At 36.4% G+C, this 17,453-nt stretch overlaps 1 protein-coding gene across 30 annotated transcripts in view; it reads left to right on the top strand.

Annotated features, from left to right (window-relative positions):
• The window catches only part of LOC125276953 (regulating synaptic membrane exocytosis protein 1-like), an 80,143-nt gene extending 66,580 nt beyond the window's left edge, over positions 1–13,563 (top strand). For 28 of the 30 annotated variants that reach the window (XM_048204987.1, XM_048204986.1, XM_048204989.1 and 25 more), the window contains 9 exons: positions 2–114; positions 216–325; positions 851–1,011; positions 3,287–3,507; positions 6,207–6,357; positions 8,332–8,444; positions 8,575–8,676; positions 10,805–10,944; positions 11,030–13,563. In XM_048204987.1, coding sequence (XP_048060944.1) covers positions 2–114; positions 216–325; positions 851–1,011; positions 3,287–3,507; positions 6,207–6,357; positions 8,332–8,444; positions 8,575–8,676; positions 10,805–10,944; positions 11,030–11,248 — 1,330 coding nt within the window. In that variant the 3' untranslated portion in view covers positions 11,249–13,563. Of the gene's footprint in view, position 1; positions 115–215; positions 326–850; positions 1,012–3,286; positions 3,508–6,206; positions 6,358–8,331; positions 8,445–8,574; positions 8,677–10,804; positions 10,945–11,029 lie in introns of those variants that run through there. The other 2 variants (XM_048204988.1, XM_048205009.1) reach the window with 2 other exon arrangements.
• Positions 13,564–17,453: the final 3,890 nt, after the last annotated feature.

Genomic DNA, 17,453 nt, shown 5'->3' with positions numbered 1-17,453 from the left:
GGGTGCAGCCCCACTCCCGCCCCACATTCTCCTCATCAACAGCGGACTCTTCTTCGACACGAAAGGTCAGACAGCTTCCCCAAGTTCCCGCTAAAAGCAGCAGTGTAGAGCAAGGTACAGTCATTGTCCACTGACTTGTACTGGTTACTTTTCCAAATTTTATTTGAATAAATATGAAGATTAAAGCATCATATTGTTTATCATTTGTATATTAGCTCTTGCCTCAGAGGAGCGAACGCGGCAAATGAAAGTACGCACCTTCCGAACATCAGCTCCCTCCAGTACCAGCCAGGATCTGGAGAGGGCGCTCAAGAATAAACGAGAGGTGAGCGCCGTTCTGCTCTCTCGGATTGGACTTCATTTTCATATACACAACTGTTAAAAAGTTTGGGGCTGGATTTCTAATTAAAATAGAATTTTTGTTTTAATATATTTTAAAATTGAATTTATTCCTGTGATGGCAAAGCTGAAATTTCAGCATCAATTCTCCAGTCTTCATTGTCACATGATCCTTAAGAAATCAGTCTAATATGCTGATTTAGAACTTACAAACAGTTTCTACTGCGTTATATATATATTTTTTTCAAACCATCAAACAGTCTTAGATGAATATAAAGTTCAAAAAATATTTGAATTTGAAATCTTTTGTAACATTATAAATGTTTTTACTGTCATTTTTGATCAATTTAATGAATTCCTGCTTAATAAAAGTATTAAAAATATCTTATACTGACCCCAAACTTTTGAACGGTAGTGTATAATCCCATTCCAACTTTTTCAAACTGTGAAAAATCTAGAATGTTCAGAATTTATATACGCTTTCCTTCTTTTCTGCATTTCATTCCACTAGCTTTATAAGGAGCAGCGACGGAGCTGTGACAATGTGTCCCATAAGTCCTCAGACAGTGATGTCAGTGACGTGTCAGCCATCTCTCGCGCCAGCAGTGCCTCGCGGATCAGTAGCACCAGCTACATGTCCATTCAATCAGAACGACCCAGGGGTCGCATTAGGTGAGATCCATGGGTATCTGTAATCACACGGGAATGATGCATTAAGTCTGACAATTTTTGTAACATTTAGAAGAGTTTGGTTCCAAAACGCGATAAACACCATTTATATATATATATATATATATATATATATATATATATATATATATATATATATATATATATATATAAATAAAAAATTGAGTTCCCGTCAAAATCAGTATTGTATCTGGTCGGTATTGAAAAGTCATTTATTAATTTTGCGCAAAATGCGATATCCATCATGTTATTCTGTCATGTTTTCTCCCTTTCTTTCCAAAATGCGACAAACGCCAGTCTCCCTTCTCTGCAGAACGCGATATATCCGCTCAACCAATCACAGCGCACCATTCCACGCACTGTAAACAGTAATGGCGGCGCCCTGAGTACACCCGGCATCCTAGTTTTCCTTATCTACTTTGTACTTTGTGATCAACAAAAACAGAAAAATGAATAATTTTGATGGCATTGATGAACCTGTGGTGGTTTCTGCGGTGGGGAAGAAACGCAAGTCATCGAAATACAATCATTTACGTGAGGAGAATAAGAAGATGAGGCACTCGAATCGGGAGGAGGAACAATGCCGGCGGCTGTTGCTTGTTCCACGACAGCATCAAACTTCTGTCACGGTCCCCAAAACTGAATCATGGATAGTTTTTAAAAGCCATTTTTAATACCAATGTACTCAGTAAATGTGTTTATTTTAACCGTGCGGTGGAGCCAGATACTCTTTAATCGGTAATGACAAACGGAGACATAATTGATTTATAAGATGAGCCGTTGAATTCAGTTTGGGAGCGACGACTGAATGTACTTTTAGTCAAACACCTGTATATAAGATTAGTATTGGCAAAGTTCAGAGGCTGTCATATATGTGAATCAACTTACTTTGTTGTGTATTTTCAATATGAAAAATAACTTTTATATTGATGGATTAATTGCATTTAGAAAAAAAAATGTCATGGATTTATTGCATTTAAAATAATCCGTTTTTATAATAAACCTTTTAAAATTAAAATGTAGATTTGAATTTTTAATGTTTTTATAATAAGATGCTATGCGAATGTTTAAAACAGAAAATAGTGGTTTTCATCTTGCCACTTGCTTGGTAAAGAAAAACACATTTTTACTCAAATTAATCAAAATGGAGCCATAGCGTTTTGGAACCAAACTCTTCATTTTGACACCTCGTTAGTTATGTCACTTGTTAGAGATTAGTTTGTAAATGGAATTTCATTAAAAAAAAATAATAATAATAATTTTCTTTGTGTTTATTTTACATGAGGTAAAAATCTGAGGAGAGATTATTATAAAAGCAGCTATGAATCTTTATAGCGCCTCCAGTTCTACATTAAAGGGGCAGTATTCTACACATTTATAGCATTTTTTTTATGCTTGAAGAACTTTTAAATTCACAAAAAAGCAACAATCTTCCATCCTCTGTCATTTTTGCTGCTGTAGCTTTAAGTTGTGTACTGAATAAATGTTTGTGTAGCAGTCAATAGTTAATGTCACATTGGAATGATTAACCTGTTTTTGTTGTTTAGTTCCCATACATTTCCTTTTGGGTCAAGAATGCATTAACTTGATCAGAAGTGACAGTAAAGACAGATTTCTATTTCACATAAATGCTGTTCTTTTGAACTTTCTATTCTTCAAAGAAGGCTGAAAAAAGACATTAAGCAGCACAACTGTTTTCAACATTGATCATAATAAGAAATGTTAATTCAGCACCAAATCATTACAATGATTTCTGAAGGATCATGTGACACTGAATAGTGGAGTAATGACTACTGAAAATTCAGATTTGCCATCATAGGAATAAATTCCTATAAATTTTATAATATTAAAATAGAAAACAGTTATTTTAAATTGTAATTATAAAATTGTGCAATGTTACTTTTTTACTGTATTTTAATCAAATAAATGCAGCCTTGATCAAAAACATTAAAAAATTGACCCCAAACTTTGAATGGTAGTGTTCATTGTAAATCAAACTCTTTTATATCAAAATGGCAAAAAAACAAACAAAAAAAACCTGTTTTCCATTATTTATCACTTTAAGATCTTCTCACTCCAGTCTTTTCCATGATTGCGTCATTCTCAGATTTTTATGATTTTCGGTAAAATCATGTTGAGGGAGGTACAGAGAGAACATACACAATAATCAAACACAGAGGGTGACATTGACTTCAGTGATTTTCCATTTGTCATTTGAGTAACTGAGAGCTTTTGCTGTGTTTTCTCCCTACACCAGCCGTCATATTCATCCATCCAGCCGCAGCATGTTGAAGAGTACGAGTGTTAGTGGGGAAATCTACACTCTGGAGCGTACGGATGGCAGCCAGTCAGACACCGCTCTGGGAACACTGGGAGGAGGCGGGAAAAAGCGCAGATCCAGCCTTAGCGCCCGTGTAGTCGCCATTGTGGGCATTCCCTCACGCCGCAGCAGAAGCACCTCTCAGCTCAGTCAGACAGGTGAGACACTACCAGCCAATTGTATACTTTATACAACAATGGCATTTTCTTGGATCAAGCATCGCTTCTAATGAACTCACAAGTATTTAAATCTAAGACATGCTCCTCACTTCTTCATGTACCATATACAGTAGGGCCTTTTGTCCCAACAAAACTCATTGTCAGAATAACAGTCTGGTAAAGTCACTTTTATGCTCTTTTAAACACCAGAGAAGAGATACAGGAGGACACGGATACAGTTTTTATATGCTCTATAAGTGTAAGGTGCCCTCTACTGGTGTAAAAGCTTAAAAACAGCAGTTATTATGGCTGGAAATGCTTTATGTCTTGAGTAACAATGAGGAGATATTAAGTAGAATGACATTAGTGTCATCAGGACCAAAAAGCAGTTGGGAATTGTTACCAAAATGAAGACTGGCATATTATAAGGAGTAATTTCCTTTCATTCAGTTAAATCCATTTGCCAAGAACACTGGATGTCTTTTCCTCAGTCTTCCTGCTTTGCTTAGATGGCTATCTCTTATCTGTCTCTCCTCTTTCTCCGGGTCACTGCTGTCTGGTGGATCTACGTATCAGGTCTCGCTCTACCCTGGTTCACCTTTTAAAGCAGCATGTGTCTTCAGTCTCTTTAAAAGTGTGGGAGCTGAATCCTCGGGCTGGAAATATGAATGGCAGCATGTTAGCATTGGCAAGAGTTCACTCTGTCAGGTGCAGATCAACCCTGGATTCCTATCAGATGTAATGTAGATAAATACCTTTGAAGTTGGATCTGATATCCTCTAAAATCCCATATTTTAAGCACTGTCTGTTTATAGTTTAATAAATGGATTGCTGAAAAAAGAAACAAATTCAAAAAGGATGGCAAAAGAAGTTTTTTTGGCACCGCTCTCTGCCAAACGCCTGGATAATATCTTAAAAGGCGCATCAGATGATAAATCACAAAGAGTTGCAAAGATGCGATAAATCAGCATTTTAAAGAGCTCCGCTGCTCCGTAACAGCTGTTCCACGCTCTGCCCACTGCACCAGCCTCATCCATTCACAACCAGAGCCAAAACTAAAAATATGATTACGGTAACACTTTCTAAATCCGTTAACGTGAGTTAATGCATTAGGTGTTATGAAATAACGACAAACAATTCTTTTAAAGCATTTAATTGTGGTTCATGGTAATTTATGCGTATACTAATACATTTTTTTTAAACAATATAATACTCTACTGTTTAAAGTTTGAAGTCTCTTAATCCACAAAAACTGCTTTGATTTGATTTAAAATACAGTAAAAACAGTTTTTTTCTGTTTTAATATATTTTAAAATGTAATATATTCATGTGATGGAAAAGCTGACTTTTCAGCAGTCATTACTCCAGTATTCAGTGTCACATGATCCTTCAGAAATCATTCTAATTCGCTGCTCAAGAAACATTTCTTATTATTATCAATGTTAAAACGGGTTGTGCTGCTTAATATTTTTGCGAAAACTATACATTTTTTAGGAATCTCTGATTCCAAATTAACAGCATTTATTTTAAATATATTTTTTGTAACAAGTATATGAATGATATTGATTAATTATCATTAACCTGGATTAATAAACACTGCAAAAATTGTTGTTCATTGTCAATTGTTAGTTTATGATACCTAATGCATTAACTGATGTTAACAAACTGAACCTTTTTATAAAAGATACTTATTAACTGTTTCAAAACACTTTTTTTTTTTAAAGCAACACTGTTTTTTCAATATTGTCATAAGAGTGATATAGGCCAATGATGATTTGACTTTTAAATTGGAGAATGACTAATGATGCCAGTGACATTGACTGCACGTGATAGTGACACCCAGTGTTCAGATTATGAATTTCATTTATTTCACAAAAATGGGCCAAATTCAGATTGTCTTGTGGGCCGCAACAGAGGATGTATTTTGGACACTCCTGCTTTAAGATTATGTTTTTAAGTACAATTCTAGAAAGTCCAAAAGACTAGAAGAACCTCAACATACAGGTGTATTTTATTCTGTAGATAAGTGCTGCGGTTTAGCATTGGCATCTTAAGATAATTTCTGTTCTGACAGTATTTTTCCATTTTCCCAAATAATGTCAGAGCCATGCAGTGGTCTACTAATCCTTGGACCTTTCTTCTGTAAGTCTTGTCAGAATAAGCCATTGGTTGTGTTTTGATGAAAGTGAATACGATGAGTGAAGAGATAAATCTCTCTGCTACATTTTTAACTCAAACAACTGGCATGACAACGGCTCTGTGAGCCACCTCAGTGGTTGACATTTTCAAAGGATCTGTAATCCATCAAAAGGCCATAAATAGTAAGAATGGTGCCCCATGACGTCCAGCAGGAGATGTTACTCTCACCAGGGGCGAAGAGCAATATTTTCTTCTGACTGACGGTTGTAAGAATAGCACACAAACTTAAACACCTGGGCAGGCAAGCACACACACACACACACATGAATAAAAACCTTGCAGAAATCAAAGCAAATATGTCCACTACACCTTTTAAATTGAGTGAATATTTTTAATTTAAGTTTTTTTTTTTTTTTTTTCTTTTTTTTAGCTATTACAGATTCTTTCCAAGTACTGCCAGGAAACTGCTTAAGTAATGTTGGCATAAAGGACCTTAGTGGCTCCCCCTTGTCCCCAGATGACAGTCCTGTGCATGGTAATACAATTTTTCCTATCCACAGAAGCAGCCAACAAGAAAGCAAAGGGATCCAGTCAGATCCAGCGCAGTCAGGAGACAGGAATGGCAGTGGAGTATCCCCGTAACGCCATGGCCCGCCAAGCCAGCCGAGAGTCCACTGATGGCAGCATGAACAGCTATAGCTCTGAGGGCAAGTTAGTATCCAGTGCAGTGTGACTGCTTCTTTGTATTCACAAAATATTGTCTTCATAAACCATATATTGATAGATCACATATATTTTCTTTTCACATTGCTACTTCAGGTCTTTGTGTCTGTCTGTCTGTTTATCTGTCTATCTATCTATTTATCTGTCTTTCTGTATCTTTTTCATTTATTTTATTTCCTACAGTTTAATCCAAAGCCGTCATCTAGCATAAACCTGCTTTACTCAGTGTTATCAGAGTCACTTTTATGAGACTTGAAACTGAAATTCTGACACTACTGTTCAAAATTTTTTTTTAAATAAATTAATATATTTATCAAAGAATCAAGATATAATCTTGTGATTTTTTTTTTTCTTGCAATTGTGAGTTTATATCTCACAATTGTGACTTCTTTTCTCAGAATTGTGAAATATAAACTCGCAATTTCAAGTTCAGTTCTGAGGAAAAAAAATACTTTTTTCTTATAATTGTGAGTTTATATCTCACAATTTGCAAGTTAGATTTGTGAGGTTATATCATGCAATACTGAGAGAAAAAAAGTCAGAATTATGAGTTTATATCACGCAATTATAGGAAATAAAAGTCAGATTTGTGAGTTTATATCATGCAATTCTGAGAAAAAAGTCAGAATTGTGATTTTATATCACGCAATACTGAGAAAATTGCAATTGCAAGAAGAATGTCAGAATTGTGAGACAAAAAGTCACAATTTTTTAAGTTTTTTTTTATTCAGTGGCAGAAACAATCTTCTATAGTTTACAACATTGATAATAATAAATGTTTCTTGAGCAGCAAAGCAGCATATTAGAATGATTTCTGAAGGATCATGTGACACTGAAGACTGGAGTAATGATGCTGAAAATTCAGCTTTACCATCAAAGGAATAAATTACATTTTAAAATGTATTAGAATAGAAACATTAATTTTAAATTGTAACATTATTTCACAATATTACTGTTTTTACTATATAATTGATCAAATAAATGCAGTCTTGGTAAGCATGAAAGATTTTTAAAAACATTTCAAAATCGTACTGACCCCAAACTTTTGAATAAATGAATACTGTAACCACTCCCTTAAAATGTCATGTCTCTGGTGTTTTTTATGCATTCGCTGCAAACCCATCACTCATACATAAATGGACTCTTAACTGGCAGTGTGTCATGTACACACAAGCTTCTCTCGTCTAGATTTATTTGGAAAAACCATAAGGATAAACTAATAGAGAACAGTCTGATTTATAGAGCTAATGCTGTGTCCACTACTGTCTAAGCTCCATTTTTGGAGCCAGATGGCAAGCAGTTCTCCCCTATAATAATTAAAATATCCATCATCTGCAGAGAGGGGCCTTGGCAGGGTCTGTAACTGCGCAGAAAACGGCAGCCATGCATCCCTTTGCGGCTTCAGAACTGCGGTCATTCGGTCAGTCGGCCTGTCTGTGGTGACGCACAGAGTGTGACACAGCAAAATGAGCAGCGACTCCATGATTTAAGTCTTATTTATTGTGAACGTGTTTTAAATAGTCTGAAATCACATAAAGCGTTCATATGGTAGCACGACATGGGCTGGCACGTCCCTCAGACATTCCTACAGGAGTTAGGTCATGGAAATTGTGCTGGTCTCAAAGGAAATATTGAGTGTATTAAGAGGGGCCTTAACGCAGGACTGGGTTTACATACCATACTCAGTGCAAGGCTGCGTTTCAGCAGCTTTTGAACTCTATATGAGGGAGGTACGCTCATTCTGCAATAGTAGATTTCATCCATATAAACTAAGTGTTGTATATGTTCTTGTTTGAAGTTTGTTTTCATATGTTGGTCTCCACAAAGGACTCAGAAGATTCATTTTTATTGATTTATGACAACAAAGTATTTAAGAATGCCTAAAGATAACAAGAAATTGACTGTAACTTGTATTTAAATTGCATTCATCCTTCTGATAACCTGTGTATGTGTGTGTCTCAGTCTGATCTTCTCAGGGATGAGGTTAGGGGCTGACAGCCAGTTCAGTGATTTCCTAGATGGTCTTGGCCCTGCTCAGTTGGTGGGTAGACAAACGCTTGCCACACCCGCTATGGGTAAGTCAATATTTTAGTATATATACAAACTAAAGTCTAAGATTGTTTGATATGCTTCAGTGAAAAACTTTGAAAAATTTAATTTCTCGAAACACGCTTTGTTTTTTACTTTTAATTTATTGTTTTGTAGGAGATGTTCAGATAGGACTGATGGATAAGAAAGGGCATCTGGAGGTGGAGGTTATCAGGGCCCGTGGTCTTACACCTAAACCAGGTTCCAAATCGCTGCCGGGTGAGAGTGTGCCCACATACAACTAGTTTTCATTAGTAGTAGATAGTAGTGAATATGGCTCAGAGATTCATTATGCGTATCCTGCTCATGTATAATTTATCTGTGTTTAGCATGGGGCTTTCACACAGGACGCGGAATGCGCCGCGCTATGAAACCCATTTATTTATTATGCGTCGACCAAAGCGCACCATTGGCGAGCTCGCGCACACGCCGCGGTCAAAGTTCAAAATAGTTAAACTTTTGCCGCTGCGCTCTGTGATGATTACCCGTGTGACCAATAGAAACAAGGCGTCCAAACAAGCACCGAAAGCAAAATGGATGAACAGCTAGTACTGTCTGTGTTGGAATTTCCAGAGCTATACGATACAAGTTTGCGGTCATATAGAGACATTGGGAGAAAAGCTGTGTCATGGAGACATGAAAGATACTGTCAAGAGCTACACTGTTTCTTCTTCTTCTTCTTACTAGCAGGGCTAGTGCTATCGCTCGCTTCTTAACACGGGACATATACATATTTTCCTGCTGACCGAAAGGTGGAACAACAATCAAATGACCAGACGTATAGAACTTCTGCTAAAAGTTTTGAAAACTCCACCTACTTTGCTCTGGCTAGTGTAGCGCAAATCGCTTTGTATCTGAATGGCTGCGCTGAACCGCAGTGTATTCTGCGTGCTGTGTGAAAGCCACATTAAGCATATTGAATTATTATTTTTTTTTTTTTGCATTTAAGCATTAGGTACCATTCAAAAGTTTGGGGTCAGTACGATTTTTTTTTTTTTTTAAGAAATTAATGCTTTTATTCAGCAAGGATGCAAACACATACCTCTGGTCTTTAGTGATCCGGGATGTCTTTTGCTACCCTCCTCCTCATTCATTTTTTAAAGTTAGACATCAACCTTCTTATTATTCCTCAATCAATTCATTATAAACAATATAACAAGAAAACAAAAATTATAAAAGAATGCCTGTTTTCTCATTCCTTTTTTGTAAAAATTGTATGAGGTCGCTAACGACCCGAGGTGTGCAACAGTGTAAGTATGTTTTTTCTGCACAACAATAAATGAATCTTTGATGACTGAATAAGTGCAGTTCACCTTTATTCCACAATGTCTGATACACAATGATAAAGTGACATTTTACTCATAGTTACCGCAGGCAGAAAACAAAAGAATAGGAAGTATCATCAGCAAAACTTGAAATGGCTCAGCGATTTACTGTAGACAGAGCAATCAAATATTACTGTCTCTGTCACTTGATGGTGGATCTGGTGAAGAAGCTGTCAGTGATCAAAATATTGATTTTGAAGATGTTGAAAATGATAGCTTTGAGAATATGTTTGAGATCACAAATATGAACCAGATGCTGAATGTACTGGTTAAATTGAAGCTCCAAAAGTTAACAAAATTTGCTTTATTTTATTCTTCTGTTATTGTTACTCTAATATCAGGAGAGTTTTATATAATTGGAGATCCATCTATGCAAGATATTGATCTGGGTCGCTAAAGACCCTAATATGTAATAATGACTGGCGAAACATTCATGCATTTAATGGTTAATTAAATTGTTAAAAAAATGACAGTAAAGACATTTACAATGTTACAAAAGATTATTTATTTAGTATTATTATTTAAAATAAATGCTGTTCTTTTGAAGTTTTCATTCATCAAATAATCTTTAAAAAAAATCATGATTTCCCCAAATATATTAAGTAGCACAACTGTTTTCTACATTGATAATATGAAGTATTATGAAGATAATTCTACATGTGACACTGAAGACTGGAATATATTATAAAATATATTGAAATAAAACAATTATCTTAAATTTGAATAATATTTTACAGTATTTCTGATCAAATAAATGCAGCCTTGGTGAGCATAAGAGACTCCTTTCAAAAACATTATTAAATCTTAGCGACCCTAAACTTTTGAACAAGAGTATTTGTAGTTGCTTTACTTTGTAGATAAATTTGTAGTCATTTAGTACATGTTCTTTGGACTAACAGAAAGGTGCGCTTAATGGAGTGATTACACCAGGAAAATTTGATGTACTAATACATTGTACCTGCCGCAGCCAGGCACTAGAACTGCTTGAACATGCCTTTTTGTACTATGTCTGCTCTTTCCAGCTCCTTACGTCAAGGTCTATTTGCTGGAAAACGGTGCGTGCAAAGCCAAAAAGAAAACTAAGATTGCTCGAAAGACGCTCGATCCTTTGTATCAGCAATCGCTGTTGTTCGAGGAAAGTCCGCAGGGTAAAGTTCTCCAGGTAGGAAGCAAGTTTCATTCATTTGTTTTCGGTATACCTCCATAGTCCACCATTAGTGTGCACTGACCACTGAATGTGTCTTCAGGTAATAGTCTGGGGAGATTACGGCCGCATGGACCACAAATGTTTCATGGGGGTCGCACAGATTCTTTTAGAGGAGCTGGATCTTTCTAGTACAGTGATCGGTTGGTACAAACTGTTTCCCCCATCATCATTGGTCGACCCGACCTTAGCTCCTCTCACTCGTCGCGCTTCCCAGTCATCGCTGGACTCTTCAGGGCCACCGGGCATCATCAGGTCCTAGTGAATGGACAGGAGCGAGATGCAAAACAAAACACGCGACCCAGTGGACCAAGGACCCGAGGCAACAATCAGAACCAGAGCGGAAGATAAAGAGACAGATGGACAGAATCATGATCAAAGCTTTGCTGAAGCCTGACAATCACTTCTCTCTTTTACTTTTGATCTTTGGGTTGTAGAGATTTCCTTTGATCCACTCTGCTCCTTTACTGCATGTTTTGTTGCTGAGATGACGATTCGACTCATATAAAAAGAAAGAAGGGATAGGCGCCCGAAACGCGACCCCGCTTCGTTTGACAGGAAGCAGAGCCCACAGTGGTTCCGGTAGCCTAGATCGTTCTGGTCAGTCAGCGTATTTTTCTTCTCACACGTGTATGCGTTTCAGAGTTGGCGAGAGTGAGAGGACAGCACTGCCCCTCCTCTATATTGCACTTACAGGAAGTCCCTCTGCTGAAAGACCAGAGGTCGAGGGTTAAAGGTCAAGATTTAGTCTTCTCAGAGAGTTTCCTCTCTGCATCACGGATGCTGCATCCGAGGCCCCGCCGTGTGCCGGTCTGGCACGAACTCAGACTCAGATTGTGTGACTGCGGTGTGTGTGTGTGTGTGTGTGTGTGTGTGTGTGTGAGAGAGCGTGCGTTTGCGTCTAATAAGGCAGGGACGCCTGAGAACCTTTTAAGTCTGTTTACAGCAGTCGCCACCGACTGCTTTGCCTTTTCACGTTACTGTTGATTTGGTAAATAGGCACACTTTGTAGAATGTGAAAACATGCTTCATGTTTTCTGACATTTGTGTCATATGAGCTTCATGGAAGACACAAAACCAATTGTATTTGATTCACTGGGACTGTAAGAAGCTGCCACTATCATTTAGGTTTCTTCAATACTAACAGGAAACTCCGGAAACGGTCACTACATGCATTAGCTCACTAACACGTTCGACTTTGCAGAGTTCTTGCTATCACAAAACATATCGTACTGGCATTTCAGAGCATTTTGAATTCTATTCCGTTTGGTAAAGGACCTGTACATACCGATATTAGAATTTCTACCCGACTAGAGTTTACATTATTTTAATGCAAGCACAATTGCTTGATTTTTGAACAAAAAAAAGAGAAAAGTTTAAGCTTTGGGGAATTGATAATAATAATGGGAAAAAAAAAAAGAAATCAGAAGAGGCCAAAATCGTAAGCTTCCTATTTTTAGCTGTTTGTCATCAGTTTTCGGTTTAGTTTATTATAAAACGAATCTCATGGATCCCCCCTGAGCATTTTGAATGTGACAGTGAGACGTGGTCTCTGAAGAAGACCGCTCGCCACCAACACGGGGAACAGCATGAATCTGGAACTGTTCCAAGTTGCATGCACATTTTGTAAAACAAGACAGATGAGAAAAAAAGAGACTACAATAAGTGTGTGTTAGTTCCACAAACTGTAGGCCAGCTTGTATGTTGCATGTACTTGTACAGTTTGCTTGTACTTGATATAAATAGATTATCAAATAAAACGAAGCCATTCATTCCATGTGTGGGCATTTGGCCGGGTTCAGCCATACACACAGGCCTTATTTTGGGGCTGAATGTCTATAAGAATTTTTAAATTGTTTTAGTTCCCTTCTTTTTTTAATCCCCTTTTTTTCTGTACCCTGGATGGATAATAAGTGCTGTACTGTACAGTAGTACTCAGCAAACTCAAGGCCCTGTTTTATTGAAGATGTTGGTGTTCACTGTAGTCTGTACTACTGTGGGGCTAAAACTGAGGTAGAAAACCTGTATAAAAACTAGAGCTATATGTATATGGAATATAATTATGAAAATCACAATGACTTAGAGATATATCGATATTGAAACAGAGTGTATCAAGTAAACATCACTTACGTACATGCATATATTGTAAATATGAGTCTGCAAAGAAGTTTACTTATATTTACAAAGCGGCCCCATTCAAGTTAATGGATCAGTGCTCTGTCTCTTGGTTCTGCTGAGCGGAAGAAGGGATGCCTCCAAAGTTTTATTTTAGTGATGCCCAATCTGACGAGAGAAATTTGGACCTCTACCACCCTGTTGCTTCATCATAAATGCTCATGAATCCTCGTTTCATTGAGAAGTTTACTTTATATGCCTGGTTTTGGCAGACTTATTTACTTTGTCAGTATTATTCAAGGATACTGATTGTTTACAGTTCATGTGTTCCACTGAAACAAAATTGAAAGTATTCACTGCAACATTTCTTGTTTGTACAGCAGACGTGGCTCAAATAATGTGTATGTTTTATATTCAAGAGTTCATTTTTATTATTTACAAATAAAAGACTGTGTGGAAGAAGTTTTGTGTGCTCATTTTTTTATTTGCGTTTTCAATTATGTGATTCTAGCTTTTTTATTTTTTTTAATTCATTTTTTATAAAAAAATTATTAAAAAGTGGAAGAAAATGTGTGTACTAAATTTAAACATTTGAAAAATATTTTGCTTTTCAAATATGTGATACACTGTAAAAAAAGAAGTGTTGATTTAACTTAGAGTAAATTACCTGGTTGCCTTAAAATTTTGAGTTCATTGAATTTAAAAAATTGAGTTAATACAATGAAGGCGATTGGTTTCATCAACACAAACTCAAAATATTACATTATCTGAACCACATTAATTAAGTTGATTTGACAAAAGAAAAAACGTGATAAATCATGAAAATATTTTTTTTTTACAGTGTACTAGCTTTTTTCATTTTAGAAATATTAAATTAAACATGTAAAATGTAATTTTGATTATTAAAAAGTCTTAAGATCAAATTTGGCCTATGCCCTCAAACCAAACAGAGGTCCGTATAGTCCATCAATGCATCATACTGTAGTTAATGGTAATCCAATCCCTCCCCCACGTGGAGGGAAATAGCACTACACAGTTCCTTCCTTTTGCTTATGGTTTACTTGCATTTGTTTAATTTTTCAATAGTTGTGCAAGGTCACTGCTTAACAATAGCTAAAAATACCTTTTCTGTCAGTGCTTCAGATTTCTGGAAATGTGACAATAGACTGTGTTGTGTTTATGTAACCAGTGAGCAGCTGTTCAGAGTCTAATGCATAATTCAATTATCCAGCTAATTGTAATTTAATGTCAGTGTCTGTTTAGGTGAGCTATAAAAGTAGCCACTCTAAAGTCTAGTGAAACATGGCCTTTAAGATATAGCAGCTTTTTTCCTAGAGATGCTTAGCCTTGCACTAAATTACTTGGATGATGTTATATTTTTAATAATAACAGATATGGTGTTGCTTCAACATTCACTCACTGCTGCTAGTAATGCTGGGGCAATGGTTAGCAACACAGAACAACAACCAAATTTGTTATTAGAACATAATATTACACAGATGCTTCACCACTGAAAATCAAATCGAGCAGCGGCATGTCTGGAAATCATGACGTCATTGCACAGTTTGTTGGATTGTAACAAAATATTGCTGTTTGTTCCATAAACTGAATCACAAATTTAAACTGAATTTGATGTAGTAAATATGGACTGAAATAAGCTTAAATAAACTTGCAAATTATATATCTTTGGTTAAATACACTGGTGTTATTTTAGTATTATTTTTTATACTCACTGGCCACTTTATTAGGTACACCTTGCAAGTACCGGGTTGAACCCCCTTTTGCCTTCAGAACTGCCTTAATTCATCATGGCATATATTTGCTGGATATGTTCCTCAGAGATTTTGGTCCATATTGTCGTTAGCTTCATGTAGTTGCTGCAGGTTTCTGAGCTGCACATCCATGATGCAAATCTCCCGTTCGACCACATCCCCAAGGTGCTTGATTGAGATCTGGTGACTGTGGAGGCCATTTGAGTATAGTGAACTCATTGCCATGTTCAAGAAGTCAGTTTGAGATGATTTGAGCTTTGTAACATGGGCGAGTTTTCAAGACGGAAGTAGCCATCAGAAGTGGTCATAAAGGGTACATGGTCAGCAAAAATACTCAGATAGTCAGTGGCATTTAAATGATGCTCAGTTGGTACTAAGTGGCCCAAAGTGTGCCAAGAAAATATCTCCCACACCATTACACCACCAGCAGCCTGAACTGTTGATACAAGGCAGGATGGATCCATGCTTTTATGTTGTTTATGCCAAATTCTGACCCTATCATCTGAACGTTGCAGCAGAAATCAAGACTCATCGGACCAGGCAACATTTTCCCAATCTTCTACAGCCCAATGTTAGTGAGCCCATGCAAATTGTAGCCTCAGTTTCCTGTTCTTAGCTCACAGGAGTTGCACCCGGTGTGGTCTTCTGCTGTTGTCCATTTGCTTCAAAGTTCGATGTGTTCAGAGATGCTCTTCTGCAGACCTTGATTAACGAGTTGTTATGAGTTACTGTTGCCTTTATATCAGCTCAAACCAGTCTGGCCATTCTCCTCTGACCTCTGGCATCAACAAGGCATTTTCGCTGGATATTTTCTCTTTTTCTGATCATTGTCTGTAAACCCTAGAGATGGTTGTGTGAAAACCCCAGCAGATCAGCAGTTTCTGAAAAACTCAGACCAGCCCGTCTAGCACCAACAACCATGCCACACTCAAAGTCACTTAAACTTTCTTCCCCAATTTGATGCTCTGTTTGAACTTCAGCAGATCGTCTTGAGCATGCCTACATACCTAAATGCATTGAGTTGCTGCCATGTGATTGGCTGATTAGATATTTGTGCTAACGTGCAGCTAAACAGGTGTACAGTACCTAATAAAGTGGCCGGTGATATTATAATGTTAATATTTTGAATTAGCTTTTATTTTCAGTTTTCATTTGAATTGTTCAAATTTTAGTCATTTTGTTTTGTTGTTATTTTTAGTTATTTTTTGTATTTCTATGCAGCTTTAATTATTTTTTTTATTTCAGTTTTAGTTTTAGTAACTTTAGTACTTTAATTTTTTTAATAGGTTCAGCTTTAGTTGACAATAAAATCACTGATCTGTTTTGGACCAACGGTATGTACAAACACTAACAAATGAATGCACAGCTTGATTATCAAGGAGAACATAGCAGGGCACTCTCAATGCCCCTGATGTTTTTTTGGGAGAAGGAAAGGGTCAAGAATGTCAGCAAGCAGCTGGAACCCAGGTGCTTTTTTCGAGACCAAACCTATTTTTGTCCACCATGTACTGCAGACGGCCCACCTGATGCAGAGAATTCAACGGTAAGTGGACAACAGCTGTACCATCGACCAGCTCCAACAATGTGTGAGTGGTTGAATCTGAATTTCTTTCTTCAAATAGGAAGAAATAACAAGACAGTAAATTACAAAATGATTTGATATGGAGAAATGTAGGTGTAGGAAGCTAACTGTGAAGAAATCAGTGCAGAAAGCACTGGAGTTTCAGATGCTATTTGAAAACATTTAAGCTGTAGTGGCAAATTTGCTTTAATCATACAAGAAAATATCTGCAACATATTTGTACTTTGTTGTAATATCTTGCTACTCTAAAATGACTGAACTGTCTGTATGTTTAGCAATAAACTGGACATATTTGCATTGAGAAAAACAATCGCTATGTTCATAATGGAAAACTACAGCTCACTTCATGATTCATGAATACTGCTCATTAAACACTGTATATGCCTATACAACAGTGAAACAATAGCATTATGCAACTTTTCAAACAATATGCTACATTTTATAAAATTATAGTTTGTGTAAATAATATTGCAATTTTACAATAATAGGTCAAAAATGGGGGACATACAGCTGTAATTGATTTCAGTCAGTGTTATTTATAGTTATCACTGAGATCCTAGTTTTTCTTTTGAACTAGTTTTTATTTTCATATTTTAATTTTAAAGTTTTAATAATTTAGTTGTGTTTTGGTCATTTTTGTTATTTTAATGTTATTTTAATGTCTATATAGGCTAATTTTTATTAATATTATTTTATTTCCGTTTTAGTTATTTTAGTAGCCTACATCAAGTTTAACTAAATGCAAATAAGAAATGATGCCTTGACAGCTAACTAGCTGAAATGTAATTTTTATAGCATGTTATTTCAGTTAACATTTATTTTTTAAATGTATTTATTAACGATTTCTGTATTAGATTTAGTTTTAGTAAACTAGACTATAATAAACCCTCTTACAGGTCATTTGTCACACTGCAAATTGAAGGTTATGTTCAGCACATTGCATTGTGGGATACGTTTTTCTGTGGCGTGTGCTCTGTTGTAAACTGAACCTTTTGGCA

This window comes from Megalobrama amblycephala, linkage group LG10 (genome assembly GCF_018812025.1).
Source record: "Megalobrama amblycephala isolate DHTTF-2021 linkage group LG10, ASM1881202v1, whole genome shotgun sequence".
NCBI classification, from domain to species: domain Eukaryota; kingdom Metazoa; phylum Chordata; class Actinopteri; order Cypriniformes; family Xenocyprididae; genus Megalobrama; species Megalobrama amblycephala.
The sequence above is the reverse complement of the archived record's forward strand: the minus strand, read 5'-3'. Positions and strand labels throughout refer to the sequence as shown.